This window comes from Chlorocebus sabaeus, chromosome 3 (assembly GCF_047675955.1).
Source record: "Chlorocebus sabaeus isolate Y175 chromosome 3, mChlSab1.0.hap1, whole genome shotgun sequence".
NCBI lineage: Eukaryota > Metazoa > Chordata > Mammalia > Primates > Cercopithecidae > Chlorocebus > Chlorocebus sabaeus.
In genome coordinates this window covers 80,539,494-80,558,865 of record NC_132906.1, presented here as the reverse complement: position 1 = coordinate 80,558,865, position 19,372 = coordinate 80,539,494, and the positions used below count along the sequence as shown (strand labels likewise).

Below are 19,372 nucleotides of genomic sequence, written 5' to 3'. Positions count from 1 at the left end.
GGCACAGGCCACCGGCCGAGGCCCCGCGGGGCGCTCTCCCTCCCCAGGTGCCCCTGGACCCTGACCCTGCCTTCGGGGGCTCGCCCGGAGCCCGTTTCCCCACGGACCGCCGGGGCGAAGTGGGCTGGCTGGCGTGAAGAGGGGGCCACGGCCCAGGCTCTCCCCGGCGCCGGCCCGGTGGGCGCACAGCCAGCCTCCGGCCCCGACTCGGTCCCTCCCGGCGCCCGCCCCAGCAGAGGACCCCTCCCGGCCCAGCCTCCCGCCCGCCCGCGGGGGCGTGGGAGCTCCGCGGGAGCAGCTGGGACCCGGGCCGGGCCGGCAGGCGGCGGCGGCGGCTGCGGCCTAGGGCTCCCGCGCGGCCACCGGCCTCTCCCCTCCCCCTCCCGGAAGCGCGGGGCGGGGTCCCCGGCCGGGCCGCGGGGGCGGGCGCGGGGGCCGGGCCGGGGCGGGACGCGCTTGGCGCTCGCGGGCTCGGCGGGCTGTGCGCGCCCACTCCCGCTCCAGCGGCCAGCGCGCGCGGGCCCAGGCCGCCCGGCTCCAGCCCAGCAGCAGCGGCGGCGGTGGCAGTTCGCGCGAGGCCCCGCGCCCCCAGCAGCTCCTCCCCCGCGCCGTGCATGGAGACGCGGCCCGCCACCCGCAGCTGAGCCCCCGCCGCCCGGCCGGGACCCGCCGGGGCTGGGGTGGCCTCGGGCTCCGGCCGGCCCCGCCGCCCGAGGGTTGTGCGCGGCCCGCGGGCCTCGCCGCCCCGCGCGGATCGCCGCGGCCCGGCCGTCCCGTGCCAGGAAGTAGCCGTCCTGAGCGCCATGGCTCACTCCCCGGTGCAGTCGGGCCTGCCCGGCATGCAGGTAGGCGGGCGCGGGCCGCGGGGCCGGGATGCGCGACCGGGGCGGAAGCGGCAACTTGGCGGTGTCCACACGGCGCCCCCCTACGCCCAGCTGGCCGGGGTCGCGCCAGAGCCTGGCTCCCCGCGCGCCCAGCTCGGCCGGGGGTCCGAGTCCGAGCCCTTGATGTCCCTGCCGGCTCTGGGCTCTGGCGGCCGAGGTCTCCGGCGTGTGCTTGCAGGAGCCGTAGGGACCGCGGCCTGGGTCCGGATGTGGGGGTGCGGGCGCCTCGTCCTACGCGCTCCCCTCGCCCCAACACTCCTCCGGAGCTGCAGGCCCTGGGTGGCCCTCTCCCCGGGAGAAGTGAGGTGGAGCGATGCCCTTGGAGGCCCCCGCCGGGTCCCGGGTCCCTGCGTGCGGGCCGGGTTGGCGGCGGCCCCCAGGACGCGCCCCCCAGGCTCGTCCCCCACCCCCGGGCGGGCGGGCGGGAGACCTGGGCAGGGCGGGGACGGGGAGCGCGCCTGGACTCGTCCGGGCCCGAGCGGAGTAGGCAGGGCGGAGTGGAGGAAGGTGTAACCGCGAGTTCCACTTGGAGTGGCTTTGCCTGGAGCCCCCTTGCACCTGCGGACTAGGGGGAAGTGCGAGCTGCAAACCTTCTGGAAGGAGGAATCCCTCGCACAGCCGCGCACCAGGGTCCCGGGCCTTTCACTTTGAGACTTGGTTGCATTTACAGGAGTTCTTCGCCCAGTAAACCTCTCCTTCGGTACTTGGTGACATCTTGGCCTACCAGCGACTTTTTGAGGGATGGGGGAGGAGTTGAATTTCAAATTTACATGTATAAGTTAAAGGTTTTTTGTTGTTTTTGTTGCCATTAGGGAGTGCTTTTAGCCCTTTGAAAAACAAAACGACCGTCCTTGGCTAACTCTTGTAAAGTTTGTAGGCGCAGAAATGGTGGCAAAATGCTTAGGATTGAAATCTTAGGATACAATTAGGATATGTCAGGAAAGTTTGCTCTCCCAGTCTAGCTGAGTGAACGTTAAGTGTTCGAAGAAAACCAGAAGCATCCAAGTAGATTACCGGTTGACTTATAGATACCAACAGGCTCCTTCCCTGTGTGTTGAGGGCTGAGAAGCACAGTGCCCAGACCTGGGACTGCCTCAAGTCTGCCCGCGTTTTCCAGTGAGATCATCCCTCTCCCTTCTTTTTTTTGAAACCATAAAAAGAAAACTGGATTTCACTGTTCACGTTTGAATTCTGGAAAAATAAGAACTCAAAGTTACCGCTTTAATGGCAGCTAGAATTTTGCTCCAACTGTGTGTGTATGTATATATTTAAGTAGTGTATATGTGTGTGTATATAAATGTTTAAGCAGTAAATAAATATATATATTTATGCAGTAACAGTATCTTAAGAGTGACTGGGAAGATGCTTGAGGAATATTCTTTTGTCGACTCTTGTTTAAGGAGTGTTGAATTTAGCATGCATTCAAAACCTAAACTTCTGACTGCTGGGTAACAATCAGATGTGGTTTCTTGGTATTTCCTAAAGCCGCTTCGGTATGAATTTAGAGGTGTATAGGTCAGAGTGAACTGGGTGAAAAAACGAATTTCTTACCAGTCGAGCAAGAAGGACTCTTGTAATGATTTTTTAAAAAAACTTTTATCAATATTTCCTTTAGGTTGACATTTATACCGTGTGCATCAGGTTGGAGTCTAGCACAAATGCCTCACTTACTAGGTTAATTGGCCTTTGTGGATAGCCAATCAGTTTGAAAAGGTACTAAAGCCCCTTTGGCTGGTGCTGTGAAGTCAGTATCAGATGGTTACCAGGTGATATCTAGTATCTCACCTTTTCATTTTTGTCCCTTTTTTTTTTTTTTGAGTGAATCAGAGTTCTTAAATCTTGCGAAAAGACGATACATTTCCTTAATAACTTTGCCTCTCAACTGTTATGTATCTGTTAGATTGTGTTATATGGGAACTGTTTTTGTTTTCTCAGTATGAAAGATGGTAAGTGTTTCTCAGGAGAAAAGATGATCAGATTTTCAGCTGTTAACAGTTTTACAGTTTTAGAGGTAGGAAAGTTGGCTTCTGCCAGTCATTCCTGTACCTAAGTACATCTACAGACTGTATGGTAACAGTGTATCATTTGGGGAAGAACATTCTTTTCTCCTTCCCCACCCCCCAAAAGAAAAACAACAAGCACATTTATTTTCTACTTCAAATTAGCAGTTGCTGCTGCCCTGGGAGGCTTCCCTAAGAGTTGTTGCTGAAGATTCAATTAAAAGCACACCCGCTTTCAACTGTTGTCTGCTAAATGGGAGGAGAGAAGTCCATATCTCTTCTATGGCTTGCCCTGATAGGCCTCATAGCCCTCCCTTTTTCTTGTCTCCTGACCAGGGCTTATAAGGAGTTGGCTCAGAAAGACAGCAGAGTCTGTAATCCCAGCACTTTGAGAGGCCGAAGCGGGCAGATCATGAGGTCAGGAGATTGAGACCATCCTTGCTAACAAGGTGAAACCCCGTTTCTACTAAAAATCAAAAAAATTAGCTGGGCGTGGTGGCGCAGGCCTGTAGTCCCAGCTACTCAGGAGGCTGAAGCAGGAGAATCGCTTGAACCCGGAGGTTGCATTGAGCTGAGATCGTGCCATTGAACCTCAGCCTGGGCGACAGAGCCAGACTCCATCTCAAAAAAAAAAAAAAAAGCGGAGTGAATTTAGGTGGCCTAGGCAAGGATGCTTGAAAAATAGCAACCATGTTAGTATAAACACCATTTTTCTGTTTTGCAAATCATTTTTATGCCTCTTGATTCTTACTGGTAGCGTTTGAGATGTAGGTATTATACCATTTTGTAGATGTAGAGACCAAGGGACGCTTAACTGACCAAGGTGAGAGCATATATTATATGGCTGATTTGTTATTGGAAACTACTGCTCCTCCTACTCCCACTCACCATGCAGTGTTACTGTTTTGTGGTTACTTTTGCAAACATTAAAGTTTATCTCATTGCCAGTTGGATTGGCCAAATAAATTAGAAATAGGAGGCCGATTTTTTAATTTATTCAATCAGCAGCCCTTATTGAACTTCCATGTGCCAGGTCCTAGGGGAGGGGTTGAAAGTGGTAGATCTGAATGAGGTTACCACTTTAAGTAAATGTTTAATGAAAGTTGCTGAAGCCTTTCCTTTTTTTCTCCTAAACCCCAGTTTTATATTTCAGTAGGGGAAAAAAATAGACATCATAAACTGAATGAATGTAGTGACGACAAGTAAATATAAAGAAAGCGGGCTGATCTGTGGCTATAAGTACTCCGTCTTTCTTTGAGCATTTCTTGTTTCACTCAATTGAAATTAAAAGAAAAGCTTTGGATGGAGGCAGGAACACTAGTTGGCTTTGAGTTTGCAGAAATGTGATTTAAAAATGAGATTTTGGTTTACACATTTCTGTTACCAAATTTTATCAGTCACTTTTCAACTTTTCTGGACCGTGACCCATGTAAGAAATAAATTTTACATCAGGATCAAAAACAAGTTTCAGGAGACAGTACTAATCCTTACTACGGGTTGAGTATCCCTCATCCAAAATGCTTGGGACCACAAGTGTTTCGAAGTTTGGAATATTTGCATTATATACTTGTTGAACATCCGAAATCAGAAGTGCTCCAATGAGCATTTCCTTTGAGCGTCATGTTGGCGCTCAAAAAGTTTCATATTTTGGAGCATTTTGGATCAGGGATGCTCAGCCTGTGCTTGTGATGTGCTGTTGTGGTACATTTAAAAAAGGAGCTGGTTGCAACACTAGACTGATTTCACAGCCCACTGGTTCCTGACCCACAGTTTGAAAAATACTGAATTATATACATCACATGTATTGCAAATTGCAGGGCCTGGTTAATTTACCATGTTTCGAAGTTGTAAGTTTAACACAGTTTCATATTTGAAAACTCAGATAATTTAGAGGAATAGCTTAAAAATCTGAAGTTTCTCCTTGTTAACATCATCCTGTCCCCCTCGTTCCCCTTCTGTTTTTCTTGCTGCTTGGATAAATAGACCTTTGCTGAGAGTGCCCCTTGCATCGGGGTAGTGAGACCGGTGTCTAATGGCCGGTTTGGGAACATAGGGAGCTTTTCTCAAGTGCTCTGCTCACCCTAGGGAAGCCTGTGCACTCTGGGACTCTGGGAAATGAAGGCAAACACAGGACAGCTGCATTTAATTGTGGCTTAAGTGCTCTTGTACTTTTTTTTTTCTTGTTAGTGTCACATTTCCACGGGTTCTTTTCCGTTCCTTCCTTGGGAGATGCCTGCCCAGTTACCGTGTTACCATCTGCACCCTGGGGGAAGGTTGGTGTGTCACTGGGTGTGGAGAGTCAGGACTTCTGAGACGTGGGTTCCGAGAGCACCTCGGGGACTTGCTGAACTGTGGAGTGTGCTCTGGTGACTGACAGCATTGGACTGGGGAGCCTGCAGAGTGTGGTGCCTGGAGCTGTGGGAGGCAGAGTTCAGAGCCTCAGTCCATCCTGTTTTCAAGAGGTCGGCTGCCTGCCTTGGGGCAGTGGGGCGCCTGTGGACCTGGGAAAGGCCTTGAATCTGTAGACAGCAGGAAGTATGGCACATTTTTGAGCAGATGATCTCCTGTTCTGTGGGGCTCCTGCTTTCTCAGGTGTGGGGAGTGCTGGGTGCCCCTTTAGAAGGCATTGCAGCACTTCAGGGAAGAGGAAGTCCAGGGATGCGAGTGGGGGGCCCAGGTGTCAGTAGGACAGCCTAGGTGGATTTTTTTACTGTTCACTCAGCTTGGTGACTTGAACTCTCAGTGAACATTTTATAGTGTTTCATTACTCCCTTTGCTCTATGATCCTTTTTGCGGATCAATGCTAAAGAGTAATAAGGAAAGTACTCAGTTACTGTTAGTTACTGTTTTGTTACTGTTAGTTGCCTACGTGAGTGTCAAAAAACAAAAAACCTATTTTCACTACTCGGCATTCCAAAGTGTAACAATGGTAAGAATTTGTTATGCTTGAAAGTGTTCTTTTTTGAGGGTGAGGATGGTCACAAGGTTTTTTTTAAATTAGAAAAACGAAACATTTGGAGGAGTCCAGTCTCAGATCTAGGGGTGAGTGTTCTTGATAGCATTTCACATAGAACCAATTGAACTTCAAGTAGGAATTGGTCAGATTAGACTTTCTAGCATGCCAATGGAGCAGAGTGGCCCTGCGCTAAGCAGTTAATTCCCATCCTCTTACTGACTTTGATGCTCTTCTTGGAGCTACGTTCTGATACGTGGAGCTGAACTGCCTAATGTGGTGCAGGTTGAGGTTCATTTTCAGGTCAGTATTTTTCGAGGACCCTGGTGCAAGATGAGGGTGAACAGTTACTGAGGGGAGGAGCCTGTCGATGGTCACTGCTGCTTTCTGCTGTGCTTGTGCAGTTACACACACTCTAAAGCTGGAGTCCAGGCGTCCAGTGCTGTCCTGAGAAATGCGTCGCTTAGCTCTTTATTTGGGTGATTATTCCCGGTGATTCAGAGCTGCCGTTGTGGAAGCTCCTTACCTGCAGGAAGTGGACCACACCCAACCCACCTTTCTGTGGCTTTTTTATGCCTTAGCTCAGCTGATTGTCATTAATGGAATCTTGCGGCTGGCGTGAGTGCAGGAAACAGAAGTTGCACTCTGTTATCCACGGCTCGCCACGTAGAATCAGCCACTGTTGTCAGACTGGTTTGTAGCACTCATTTCCCATAATTATGTTTTTGCAGTGGAAATTATAAAAAATCTCAGTGCCAAATGCTTTGGGAAAAAGAAAAAAAAACCTGCCTCCTGAGGTTGACTATGGAGTTTCTTAATCCTAAATGGCTCCCTGGTTTGCTCCTCAGTTTATTAGGGGAAATTAACTGAGATACGCCTTTGCTTGGTACAAACTGTGAAACATCCCAAATTGGTGGTTGCCAGTCACTTTATGCGCACCCAGGGAACAACACTGTTGACTCTAGAGACCTTCCATTGTGTTTCTTGAGGGTTCTTCGTCAGCAAAAGAAACCTTTTCTGTTCTGCACCCTATTGATATCTGAATACATTGTGGGAACATTTCAAGTTTTAAATTAATGCTTACCAGATACGTAGCTGGGGTTTATCTTTCTATTATTTTAAGTCTCTTCCTGTTTTTTAAGAGAATTTTAGGCCGTAAGGTTTGAAAGAACTGTTACAGGTGCACATCCTTTGTTTTATTTGTAATTACTTAGGATTTTGTTTAGTTTTTATTTAGGAATGTCTAATGGGTAGTTTTGTAAGGTTGGTTGGGAAAGATAGCAGCTGCTTCCACTTCCCTCCATTTCTTATTCCCCGAGGGCAGCCCCTTTGATCTCTCCTGGTTGATTTTCGTTTTTGTTACTCCTTAATTTATGAGGAACATCAGAAATTGGGCGCCGTGGCTCACGCCTCTATTCCCAGCACTTTGGGAGGCTGAGGCAGGTGGATCACTTGAGGTCAGGAGTTGAAGACCAGCTTGGCCAACGTGGTAAAACTCCGTGTCTACGAAAAATACAAAAAATTAGCTGGGTGTGGTGGCGGGCGCCTGTAATCCCAGCTACTTGGGAGACTGAGGCAGGAGAAGTCTTTGAACCTGGGAGGTGGAGGTTGCAGCGAACTGAGATGGTGCCACTGCACTCTAGCCTGGGTGACAGAGTGAAACTCCATCTCAAAAAAAAAAAATTGCTGCCTTTTTTTTTTTTTTTCTGGTTTCAGGTGTAGTCTATAGACTTTGGACCCTGCGGATGAGGATTTACTTCTCTTCTGCTTGCCTGTTTTCCTCACATGGACTCCCCTCTCTTTCCCAGTGGAGATGTTGGAATGTCAGTGAGGTCAGAATGCAGTGTGTACACTGATGGACTGCAGACTGACCCACAGCCCAGCTGTTATTACTCAGCCATCGTTACTGATCAGCTCTCTTTTGGAATTCTTTTCTTTTGGTAATACTTAACAGCTCATGCAAGCCAGCACTCTGCAGTTATTGCAGCCTTGTCTTAGGAAGTTCGGGTGGGCACCTGTGCCCTTCATCCCCTGCATATCTTCTGTGCTTCTTGTGTTGCCCCCATCCTCTGGTCTTCCTTTGCCCTCATCCTCTGGGGTCCTTCTACTGCTCTCTTGTGTTGAATATCTTTTTTTTTTTTGGTCTCTCCTGTCATTGTCTTTCTTGGCTTATGCAGGGTGTTGATTGGGCATATAGTGTGCTATTTTCTGTGAACAGGCAACGTGGGAGACAGGCTTTTCAAAAATTTCTTTTTTCCTTCTCCCTCAGTTGATATTTTAGCATGGTGTAAAATTGCAGGGTGGACATTCATTTCCTTCAGAATTTTAAAGGTGTTTCTCCACTGTGTTTTAGCCTCCGGTGTTGCTGTTGAAGATGGAGGCCCCGCCAGCACCGGCTTCTGTGTGTGCAGGCTGTGCTGTTCTTCCTGGACCTAATGGGATCTGAACTTTTTCCTTGTGTTCTGAAGTTTCACAGTTATGCGTCTTGGAGTGGGGCTCTTTTCGTTTCTCGTGACAAATACTTGGTTAGGCCCTTTCTGTTAAGTGGCTCAGGTCTTTTTGTTGATTTTTTTCTTTGATTCCCCCCACCCCCTGTCCCCCTTCCATTTTCTGTGTTCTTTCTTTCTGAAAGTTTGTTACTTGGGTAGTGAACCTTCTGGACCGGCCCTCAAATGTTCTTTTTTCTTTTTTGAGATGGCGTCTCGCTCTGTCACCCAGGCTGGAGTGCAATGGCGTGATCTCCATTCACTGCAACATCTGCCTCCCAGGTTCAAGCAATTCTCCTGCCTCAACCTCCCGAGTAGCTGGATTACAGGCGCCCACCACCATGCCTGGCTGATTTTTGTATGTTTTAGTAGAGATGTGGTTTCACCATGTTGGTTAGGCTGGTCTCGAACTCCTGACCTCAGGTGATCCACATGCCTTGGCCTCCCAAAGTGCTGGGATTACAGGCGTGAGGCTCTGTGCCTGGCCTTCATTCCCTGTTTTTAAATATGCTGCCTCTGCTTCCGGCTGTGTCTGCTGCGGCCTGGTCCATATATCCTCAATTTTTCCTTCCTTTGCAGATAGTATATTTCCCATCATTTCCTTGGCTTTGGGAGCCTGGCTGTGAGATGTGGGGCAAGCTGTCTGACTGTCTACCCACTTCCGTAGCTGACTTTGAGGCTCTGGCTGGTTCACTTATTCCCACAGCAGAGGGACCTGGTGCGGTCATTCCTGAGAGCAGGGGGTCCAGCACTGTGAGTTAAGTTAGTTCTCTACTGGCCGGGCGCAGTGGCTCATGCCTGTAGTCTCAGCATTTTGGGAGGCCAAAGCAGGTGGATCATTTGAGGTCAGGATTTCAAGACCAGCCGGGCCAACATGGTGAAACCCCTTCTCTACCAAAAACACAAAAATTAGCCAGGCGTGGTGGTGCAAGCCTGTAATCCCAGCTGCTTGGCAGGCTGAGGCAGGAGAATTGCTTGAACCCGGGAGGTGAAAGTTGCAGTGAGCCGAGATGGTGCCATTGCACTCCAGCCTGGGTGACAGAGCGAGACTCCGCCTCCAAAAAAAAAAAAAAAAGTTCTCTGCTTTCTGCACCTCCGGTTTAGTGTTGTCTTCCTCTACTCCCCCCCACCCCCTCCTTTGTTTAAAAAAACAGAACAACAACAACAAAAAACCCCTACTTACTTTCCAGCTTCTGAGATTTCATTGCAGTTGTCTTCTCTCCGTTTCAGGTATGTGGTGGTTTTTAGATTTATGGTTTTAGTGGGATTTCAGGATTGACTCAGCTAGATGCTGCTCTCCGTGTGACCCTCTCCCTCCAAGTTGCCGTTCTTCAGTTTATAGGTGAAGAAATTCCAAGGGCCAGGACTGACTGCTGGGCCAGGGCAGCGGGCAAGATCCCGGAGCCTCCGTTCTCTTCATCATGAGATTGTGCCTCTTGTTTTCTCCTGCTGTAAATAAACAGCAGTATACATGTCTGCTTATTTTTCCATCTCTCTACTGGACAGTGGCCTCTGCCTCCCCTCCTTGAACTGAGAACATGCTCTTGTTTCTCTCATGTTTTTGGTGCTGAGATCCTGTGGACACAGAACCATGTCTGGGAGCTTCATAGGATCTCTCTGGAGAAACGCTTGCTTAAGTTTATGATGCTTTGGGGTTCCAAACCCCAGTCCAGAATTGAGTATATGCTACTTGGCAGGGCGGAGGTGGCGTCAGTCAGGTCGTATGTTCCATGGTGGTCGGTGCAGGACTGGGGCACACGTGTGCCACAGATGCCGAATAGCCCGTCGGACGGCCCGGGTGCTGTGTGGCTGTACCAGTGGCCACGTGTTGGCAGATTGCATGTTGCAGAGTCAGTGGTGGACACAGAACCATGTCTGGGAGTGATGTCTGTGCGCTGGGGGCACCACACAGTGCTGGCCATAAATCCGTAGCATGTTAATGGATGGAGGACTTGAAGGGTGCATATCTAAACAGGGAAAGCTCTTCTTTGGGGTGTAGCGTTCAAGCGATTTCTTGCTTAAGGACAGAGTAATTTCTTGGGTAGAATTTTACAGCAATGAACCATTGAGTAGAAATGAAAAACAGTCTGGAACTTGGAGACTGAGCCTTAGCCTGCAGTTATTTTAGGTATAGTTTCGTCGAACTTTGGGAACGTGTTCAATGTGGTGACTTCAAAGTTGTTAAACTGCCCCCTGAACTCCAGATGAAGAAAGGTACTGTCTGAGTATTCCTTTAGTATGTGTGATGCGGTTTCCTGGTACCACGTATTTCTTGAGCGGTAATTCACACGAAAAAACCGGTAGCACGAAGCCTCGCTTCTTCAGCAGTTCTGCAGCAGAGCTTTCTTCTCCCACCTGCTTCCCTGTTGCTTGCTGTGGGTAGGTGGAAGGAGTTACTGAGCCTGTGGCGTGGCTGGATTTATGTCAGGCTAGAAAATAAACGTCTTTGGAATTTGGAAGCCTTGTAGGGAGGGGACTGCTTTGATTGAGTTTTCCTCAGGGAGGGCTGGGCCCCTTGGTGAACCCTCAGGGTCTCTGTTGAGCGAACGGCTGTCAGAATAATTTTACAGATGAGAAAACCGAGGCTTATGAAACCTGCCCAAGGCCTCGGCTAGAAAACAGCGTCACTGGGGCGGAAGCCCTGACTCGGAGGCCAGCATGTGTGTGCTTTTCCTTCCTCCTGACTGCGCGCTCCCTGGCCTGTCAGATTCCCTACACCGCATCCCCAACGCAGCTCTGCTTTCCTGACCATCACATTGTCCCTCCAGCCTCCGTGAAACCAGCTCAGTTCAGGCCTGTGAACAGGGGGTGTTTTGGGCATTTTTATTTCCTTTTTTTTTTTTTAAATCTTTAAAGAAGAGTGTGTTCATGTTTCGTTATTACTCATTTTTTTTTTTTTTTGAGAAAAAAAAAGTCTCCATTTTGTTGGGGGCAGGTCCTTCCCCCTTAGCCTGGCGTGCTTCTGGCTGGCAGGGTGCCTGGCACAGCGGGGTGGTCAGCTGGTGGTGTGGGTCCTTGTGGTCCTGTGCCTGAGGGGCCGGGCCTTCTTGGTGGTGGTTGCATGGGAGGAGGTAGCTGGCCTTGGCTGCCACCCCCATGCCCACCGCCTGGTGCTGGAGCAGAGGGAGCCCTGGGCCTTCAGCCCACCAGGCTGGCGCTGTGCTGTCTGCGCACTCCTCCTGGTCGGGAAACTTGTTCCTGGATTATTTTTAACCCGCTTCCTGGAATTTAGGATTGTGGGTATGGGGGGCGGTGACTTGGACTTAGATGTTTTCCCTGTTCCTTTATCTCCATTCTCTGTAGTGAGCTCTGAGCCCCACCTCCTTAGGGTGGGCATGGAGCTGCTGACTGACTTCTGTTCATTGCCTTTCAGGTATTGGCCAGACTGTGTTGTTTGGATGGTGAAGAAGTAATTGATAATTTTTTTTTTTTTTTTTTTTTTTGAGATGGAGTCTCACTCTCTGCCCAGACTGGAGTGCAGTGGCGTGATCTTGGCTCACTGCAACCTCCGCCTCCCAGGTTCAAGCGATTCTCCTGCCTCAGCCTCCCAACTAACTGGGATTACAGGCACCCGCCATCACGCCTGGTTAATTTTTATAGTTTTAGTAGAGACAGGGTTTTGTTTGTCCTGTTGGCCAGGCTGGTCTCAAACTCCTGACCTCAAGTGATCTGCCTGCCTTGGCCTTCTAGAGTGCTGGGATTACAGGTGTGAGCCACCGTACCCAGCTCTCTAATGGAATATAAGACCAATCACCTGGAGGGCTTGATAAACTGCAGACTGCGGGCTCTGCCCTACCGCCCTGGAGTTTCTGATTCTGGGCTTCTCAGAGGGAGTTTGTATTTTGAACAAGTGTCCTGGTGTATTGCCGCCTTGAGGATGACACTTTGAGGACCATTACTCTGGAGAATTAAAAAGAACCCTGAATCCCCATTGCCCCCACTCTAGTGAAGCACACAGTAGCCTTGCCCGTTTGAAAAGCGAGTAAGCTACAGTCAGTGCTTGCTGGCTTGTATTTCCAAAGACTGACTTTGGAACCACTGACCTAACTTTGAGAATTGAATAGGCTTTTAATTATAGGACTCATTAGAGCCTTTACTATTTTAACAAGTATTTATAAACCTGTTGGGGGCAGAGGATGTGTGTTCCATGTCTTTTTGACCTTGGAACCTTATTTTTATTTTTAGAAATGGGAATCTCGCTATGTTGCCAGGGCTGGACTCGAACTCTTGGCCTCATGCAGTCCTCCTGCTTTCTGCCTCTCGAGTAGCTGAGATTACAGGCTTGCGCTACCGTATGCCACTTGGCACCTTATTTCATAAGCAGTGCATCCCTCAGACCTAGGATGCAGTAGTCCTTTTGGAAAACCCCTAGAACAAATGCTCTGACCCTGATAATTCTCAGATTTGTCAGGATAACTTTTCTTTTCTTTTCTTTTTTTTATTTTTGGGACATACATACACACACGCACATGCACACGTACACATACACACACACTTCTTGAATGTTAGCTTTTTAAAAATTTTTTTATTTTTATTTATTTTTTAAGATAGAGTCTCCCTCTGTCACCCAGGCTGGAGTGCAGTGGCCGGATCTCGGCTCACTGCAAGCTCCGCCTCCCGGATTCACGCCATTGTCCTGCCTCAGCCTCCCGAGTAGCTGGGACTACAGGCGCCCGCTGCCATGCCCGGCTAATTTTTTTATATTTTTAGTAGAGACGGGGTTTCACCATGTTAGCCAGGATGGTCTCGATCTCTTGACCTCGTGATCCGCCCGCCTCGCCCTCCCAAAGTGCTGGGATTACAGGCATGAGCCACCATGTCCGGCCTAACTTTTAACTGTGGTATTGGGCGCTGCTCCTGACTTCCTGATCGAATGTAAGTGCCAGCCTAAAACTCAGGGCTGTTTTAGTACGCAGCTTCCTCCTCTCTGCTCTTCAGCCCCTCTGCCCTGGGTGGGCTCAGCTTCCTGTGGTCCTCCAAAGCTCAGCGCCTGTGCCTGGGCCTTTGAACCTACCCCTCCCCTTGCTCAGCTACTGCAGGATTCTCAGACTCAGTACCCCTTGCCTTCCTCTGCCCAGGGAGCCCTTGTAAGGGGAAGCCCCCGAGCAAGCTCTGTATCATCCGTCCAGCTCCTCTTAGCTCCAGGTGCTGGGATGCCGCAGGGGTGAGAAGGGCATACCCTCCCATGTTTTTCCCACTGATGAAATGACCATCTTTGGTTAAAACTGATTTTCTTTTCTCGATAGCTGTTGTGTTTAACACTTAACTAAATATAATACTATACATATATTTCAGAATGGGGTAAAAGTGTTTCATATCAGTAGAGTTTTCAGTGTTTGGGATGTTGGTTTTTATGTATAGTTGATTTGACTTTTGATTCAGAAGTGATCTCTATTTCTCTGTTATCCCCCTCCCCCCTGTTTATTTTAATAATGTCATCTTATTAGGGTGTACTGGAATTGGCTAGACTTTGATTTTACCAGGCTTTCTTATTTGAGGGTTTTGGGGTTTTTCGCTTTGCTTTTGGTTTTAAGTGCATTGTAGTTTTTCTGAGGCTTGTTACAATTTATTACATGAGGAATTGGAAAAGTGTTTTATACGGCATTTTCAAATACAAGGGTAAACAGCGCATTATACAGACTTAGGGGATTGACCTTGTCAGGAAGGGAAGTTACAGAGGTTTGAGCTCTTTTTTCCCTTTGTTAATGAAGAATCTGAAGTCTTTCTAAAACAGCTTGTGTCATTCAGAATGCCTTCCCCTATGTTGTCTTCTGCAAGAAAAGACGAGCTTCTGTGAAGTGAAACTGCTTGCATTTCCTGGCCTCGTTCCCCGACTGCCTGTGTTTATTTCTAGAGAATAAAGGCAGAGGATGTGATTGAAGTGTGCCATCTAATAGCATCGGTATTCTGGGTACACACTAACAAAATTGACCTGGGGCCATCGGGGCCAGCCTTGGATGTTGTGGGATGGGATTTCATTTCCCTGGAGGCACGAAGCAGCCATCGTTTGAAGCGATCACATAGTTTAAACAACTTCGGTTGAAAACTAGTTCTCCAAGTGGCATCCCTGGTTGCTTCCTCTGGGATGCATTACTGTGTGTGTGGTGGAGCAGATCGTTTCTTGGGAGGCCTGAGAAGGCTTGAGAATCTCCCCAACCCCCAAATATACGGACATTTCTGCGCATGCATGGATGTTCATATAAAATATATTATTTCTCTCCAGTTTTAATTTTTTTTTTTACTTTTTTATTTTTTTTAGTGAGGGAGTTTTACTCTGTAGCCCAGGCTGGAGTGTAGTGGCATGATCTTGGCTCACTGCAACTTCTGCCTCCTGCGTTCATGCGATTCTTCTGCCTCAGCTTCCCAAGTAGCTGGGATTACGGGTATGTACCATCAAGCAAAGCTAATTTTTTTTTTTTTTTTTTGAGTTCCAGTCTCTCTTGCCCAGGCTGGAGTGCAGTGGTTGCGATCTCGGCTCACTGCAGCTTCTGCCTCCCTGGCTTCAAGCGATTCTCCTGCCTCAGCCTCCTGAGGAGCTGGGATTACAGGTGCCCGCCACCACGCCTGGCTAATTTTTGTATTTTTAGTGGAGATGGGGTTTCACCATGTTGGTCAGGCTGGTCTCAAAACTCCTAACCTCATGATCCGCCCGCTTCGACCTCCCAGAGTGCTGGGATTACAGGCGTGAGCCACTGCTCCCAGCCCTTCTCTTCACTGTGAAATGGCTTCATCAGTCAGCACCCTAAAAGAAACTTGTACTGTAGCACTCCTGGTCAGAAATGAGTTTTCCTCTTTGTATTTCCAAGAACAGTTTACCCTGAGCATCCTGAAAAATAATTGGAGTGAAACGTTACTTAAGATGATAAGATATTGGAAGTCTGTAAAAAGTGATAAAAACCTCGGTACTTTTTACGTGGCCTGTTGCCTGGATAATTTCTTAATATGAGCTATAGCAATCAAACGAGGGTGTTTTTGAAATTCCCTGAAAATGATTCTTCTTGAGTTTGTCATTTTGTATCAGAGTAGTAGGAATTCCGTTCCTTTCTGCTGGAGGAACTTGTGATAGTAAGGGTCTTTGGAAACCAGCGGAACGGCCAGTTCCTTATCGGCTGTGGTGTGCGAGCCCCGTTTCCTACCCTGGCCCCGTTGTGCGTTCATGGTCTATAAAAGAATCATGTGAAGTGGGGGGTTAAGGAGTGTGCAGAAATGGGAACCTTCATCCAGAAAAATATCTTTACTCCATCTCCATTAAAGTGTTTTTAAAGCAAAGGCATCTAGAATCCCACTACTCGAGTATGTAGTTCTTCCTATTTTATTTGCCAGTTGTCTACGTACACACATTTCTTTAAGTAATTGCAGTCATAATGTAGGTACACTTTTTATATTGTTTCTCATTCAGAATTGTGTCATAAATATCATCCCACATTTCCATATGGTTTTCATGATGATTGTTTTGCTGTCTTAACTGACTTCTGTGCCTTCCTTAATACAAGGCAGGCCCAACCTTTTTTTTTTTTTTTTTGAGACAGAGTCTCACTCTGTTGACCCAGGCTGGAGTGCAATGGTGTGATCTCGGCTCACTGCAACCTCCACCTCCCGGGTTCAAGTGATTCTCTTGCCTCAGCCTCTGGAGCAGCTGGGATTACAGGCACGTGCCACACACCCGGCTAATTTTTATATTTTTAGTAGAGATGGGGTTTCACCATGTTGACCAGGCTGATTGGTCTTGAACTCCTTACCTCAGGTGATCTGCCTGCTTCTGCCTCCCCCAAAGTGCTGGTATTATAGGCGTGAGCCACTGCACCCGACTAGCTCTGCCCCTTCTTTAGGACAGAGGACTACCAACCAGAGATATATACTTGTTTGACTCTGCTGGTTAGAAAAAACCATTCTTTCTTTCTTTCTTTTTTTTTTTTTTAGACAGAGTCTCAATCTGTTGCCCTAGCTGGAGTGCAGTGACGTGATCTTGGCTCATTGCAACCTCTGCCTTCCGGGTTCAAGCGATTCTCATGCCTCAGCCTCCCCAGTAGCTAGGATTACAGGTGCATGCCATCAAGCCCGGCTAATGTTTGTAGTTTTGGTAGAGATCGAGTTTCACCGTGTTGGCCAGGCTGATCTCGAACTTCTGACCTCAAGTGATCCGTCTGCCTCGGCCTCCCAAAGTGTTGGGATTACAGGCATGAGCCACTGTGCCCAACCTCCTTGCTGCTTGCTTTTGCCTTTGGAGAAAGAAAAAAATGACTCTCCTCCTCTCACCCCTGGCAGTGCTATTGGAAGGCAATGTGTTATTTAATGAGTTTTATGTAGTTAATTGCTTTGCCTAGGTTGCTAAGTGAGAATACCCACACTGTGGCGTTATACTTGCACTCCTGCTGGGCACCTTACCCTTTGCCCAGTTGTATTCTAAACCGGGGTCACTGCCTGCGGACTGGGGCCCACACATATGCTCTGTGAGAGTGTGAGAGAGCATGCACTCAAGACAGCAGAACCACTGTCCTGGCTGTGTCTAGGCTCTGGGTCACTTTGAAGTGGCTGCGGGAGCCTGAGGAGGACAAACAGCTAGAATTCTGCCCGACTGAATTATGTTTTTTTGTTTTGTTTTGTTGTTTTGTTTTGAGACCAAGTCTTGCCCTGCCTCCCAGGCTGAAGTGCAGTGGCGCCATCTCGGCTCACTGCAACCTCTGTCTCCCGGGTTCAAGCAGTTTTCCTGCCTCAGCCTCCTGAGTAGCTGGGACTACAGGCATGTGCCACCATGCCCAGCTAAGTTTTTTGTATTTTTAGTAGAGATGGGGTTTCACCATGTTGGTTAGGCTGGTCTCAAACTCCTGACTTCAAATAATCTACCCGCCTCAGCTTTCTAAAGTGCTGGGATTACAGGTGTGAGCCACCGCACCCGGTTAGATTTATGTTTTTGATTGTCCTTTAGATGAATCTTTTATAAATATATGGTAAATAGTCTGGTTTAAAATAGCTCTTATATCTTGTGTTTCTCTTCAGCCTGTTGATTTAGTTAAAAGTTTCAGATGAGAAGGAGATTTGCAGGATAAGTGCCAATATTGTGACTTAAAATTACTACTCTGAATGAATATTCACCCCAAAATAGGACCAGTCTGCTTTTCAACAGAATCATACTGTATGCATTTTGAATGGCAGGGCAGTAGTCACTGAAATAATACATTCCTCGTTTAAAGTTTTCATCCTGTACAAGGTGCATAAGTGGGTCGGGGGCAATATTGAGCAATAGCATTGAATAGCACTGAGTGGATGCTTGGCTGTGCCCAGCGCCCCACAAGGACTGGAGCATTGAGGGAGGTGTCTGCCTGTTGGCACTGAGACTGTTGAGTAGCTGCACATCATTTCAGGGTTTGCTGCCAACTGGTTTCAGATCAGTTTAGATCTCACCCCCAGAGGAGTTAGAAAAACTGTTGGTTTTCAGAGACTTTTGGATTTTGAAAGTTTGGATAAGGGATGTGGACCTTTACTACTACCCTTCTATTATTATTGTTTTTTAAGAGATGGGAGTTCACTATGTTGCCCAGTCTGGACTTGAACTCGTGGGTCAAGTGATTCTCCTGCCTCAGCCTCGAGTAGCCACGAAAGCGGGGACTACAGGTGCATGCCACAGTGCCTCGCCTTTTTTTTCCTTTCAGTGATACGAGATGTGAGAAGTTAGTGCTCCTGAATTTTGCTGGAACTTGTTTGCTTTTTCTGTTTGTTCAGATTTTTGAATTTTTCTTTCTGGTATGATTGGTTGTCTTTAGTGATTTAACTTTTGTGAGAAATGGAAAGTACACTTCAATAGAAGTACACTTCAAAAAAAAAGGGAGTGTTGTCAGACTTTGTTGTAAAGATCTTTGCTATTTTAAGAAAAATGGTACATAAATGTAGACTTTGTGACCATTTAATAGCATGACAAAAACTAGGAAGGGATTGTATGAGTCCATTTTCATACTGCTATGAAGAAATACCCGAGACTGCGTAATTTATAAAGGAAAAGATTTAATGGACTCACAGTTCCACATGACTGGGGAGGCCTCACAGTCTTGGCGGAAGGTGAAGGAGGAGCAAAGTCACGTCTCACATGTTGGCAGGCAAGAGAGTGTGTGCAGAGGAACTGCCCTTTACAAAACCATCAGATCTCGTGAGACTTACTGTCATATGAACAGCCAGGAAAAACCATCCCATGATTCAGTTACCTCCCACTGGGTCCCTCCCACAACACGTGGGGATTATGGGAGCTACAATTCAGGATGAGATTTGGGTGGGGACACAACCAAACCATATCAGGGATATATTAATTTTTTTTCTCTTTTTTCTTGAGATAGAGTTTTGCTCTTGTTGCCCAGGCTGGAGTGCAGTGGTGCAACCTCCCGCTCCTGAGTTCAAGAGATTCTTCTGCCCTCAGGAAATAATTTTGTATTTCTTTTTTTTAGTAGAGACGGAGTTTGTCCACGTTGGTCAGGCCGGTCTCGAACCCCCAACCTCAGGTGATCCGCCTGCCTCAGCGTCCTAAAGTGCTGGGATTACAGGCGTGAGCCACCGCACCCGGCCTAGGGATATATTAATATTTTTATTGTAATTTACTTCTGTGGTCACCATTGTTTGATGCAAAAGAAAGCACAGTTTGTCAATTGTAAGAAATAAAGTTTAAAATATATGGACTGTTCCCAAATACATTCCCGATTTCACTCGTAAGTTTGTTGGTTAGTCGCCTGCACATTTTCGTATAGAAATGAGTTTGGAAATAGCGGTTAAGTTGTGAGGCTAGGCTAGAAAAGCCTAAGTCTCCAAAGTCTATGTAAACTATAATCTTAAGAGTTAAGTTCCTGATTCTGAAGGCAGGAAGCTAGTTGGTGTAAGGGAGTTGGAGTAGGAGAAGGAGTTTTCTTTGTGTTTCTGGGTGCAGGTTTCTGGGTTAGTTCAGGTTGGTCTTTGGGGCTGTGCCAGGCCTGGCTGTGCTTTGCAGTACCCCCTTCCCCATTGTTGGTGCCCTCCTGGTGCTGTACGGCTCTGGTGTTTACTGCATTCCTCTTTGCCCCACCCCCTCTA

General features: G+C 48.0%; 1 protein-coding gene across 1 annotated transcript in view; it reads left to right on the top strand.

Moving 5' to 3' along the window:
• The first annotated feature begins 481 nt into the window (after positions 1 to 481).
• Positions 482 to 19,372, top strand: part of STK24 (serine/threonine kinase 24) — a 129,337-nt gene continuing 110,446 nt past the window's right edge. The window contains exon 1 of the mRNA XM_007960725.3: positions 482 to 845. Within this exon, the coding sequence (XP_007958916.1) occupies positions 804 to 845 (42 nt within the window). The 5' untranslated portion in view covers positions 482 to 803. The remainder of the gene's footprint in view (positions 846 to 19,372) is intronic.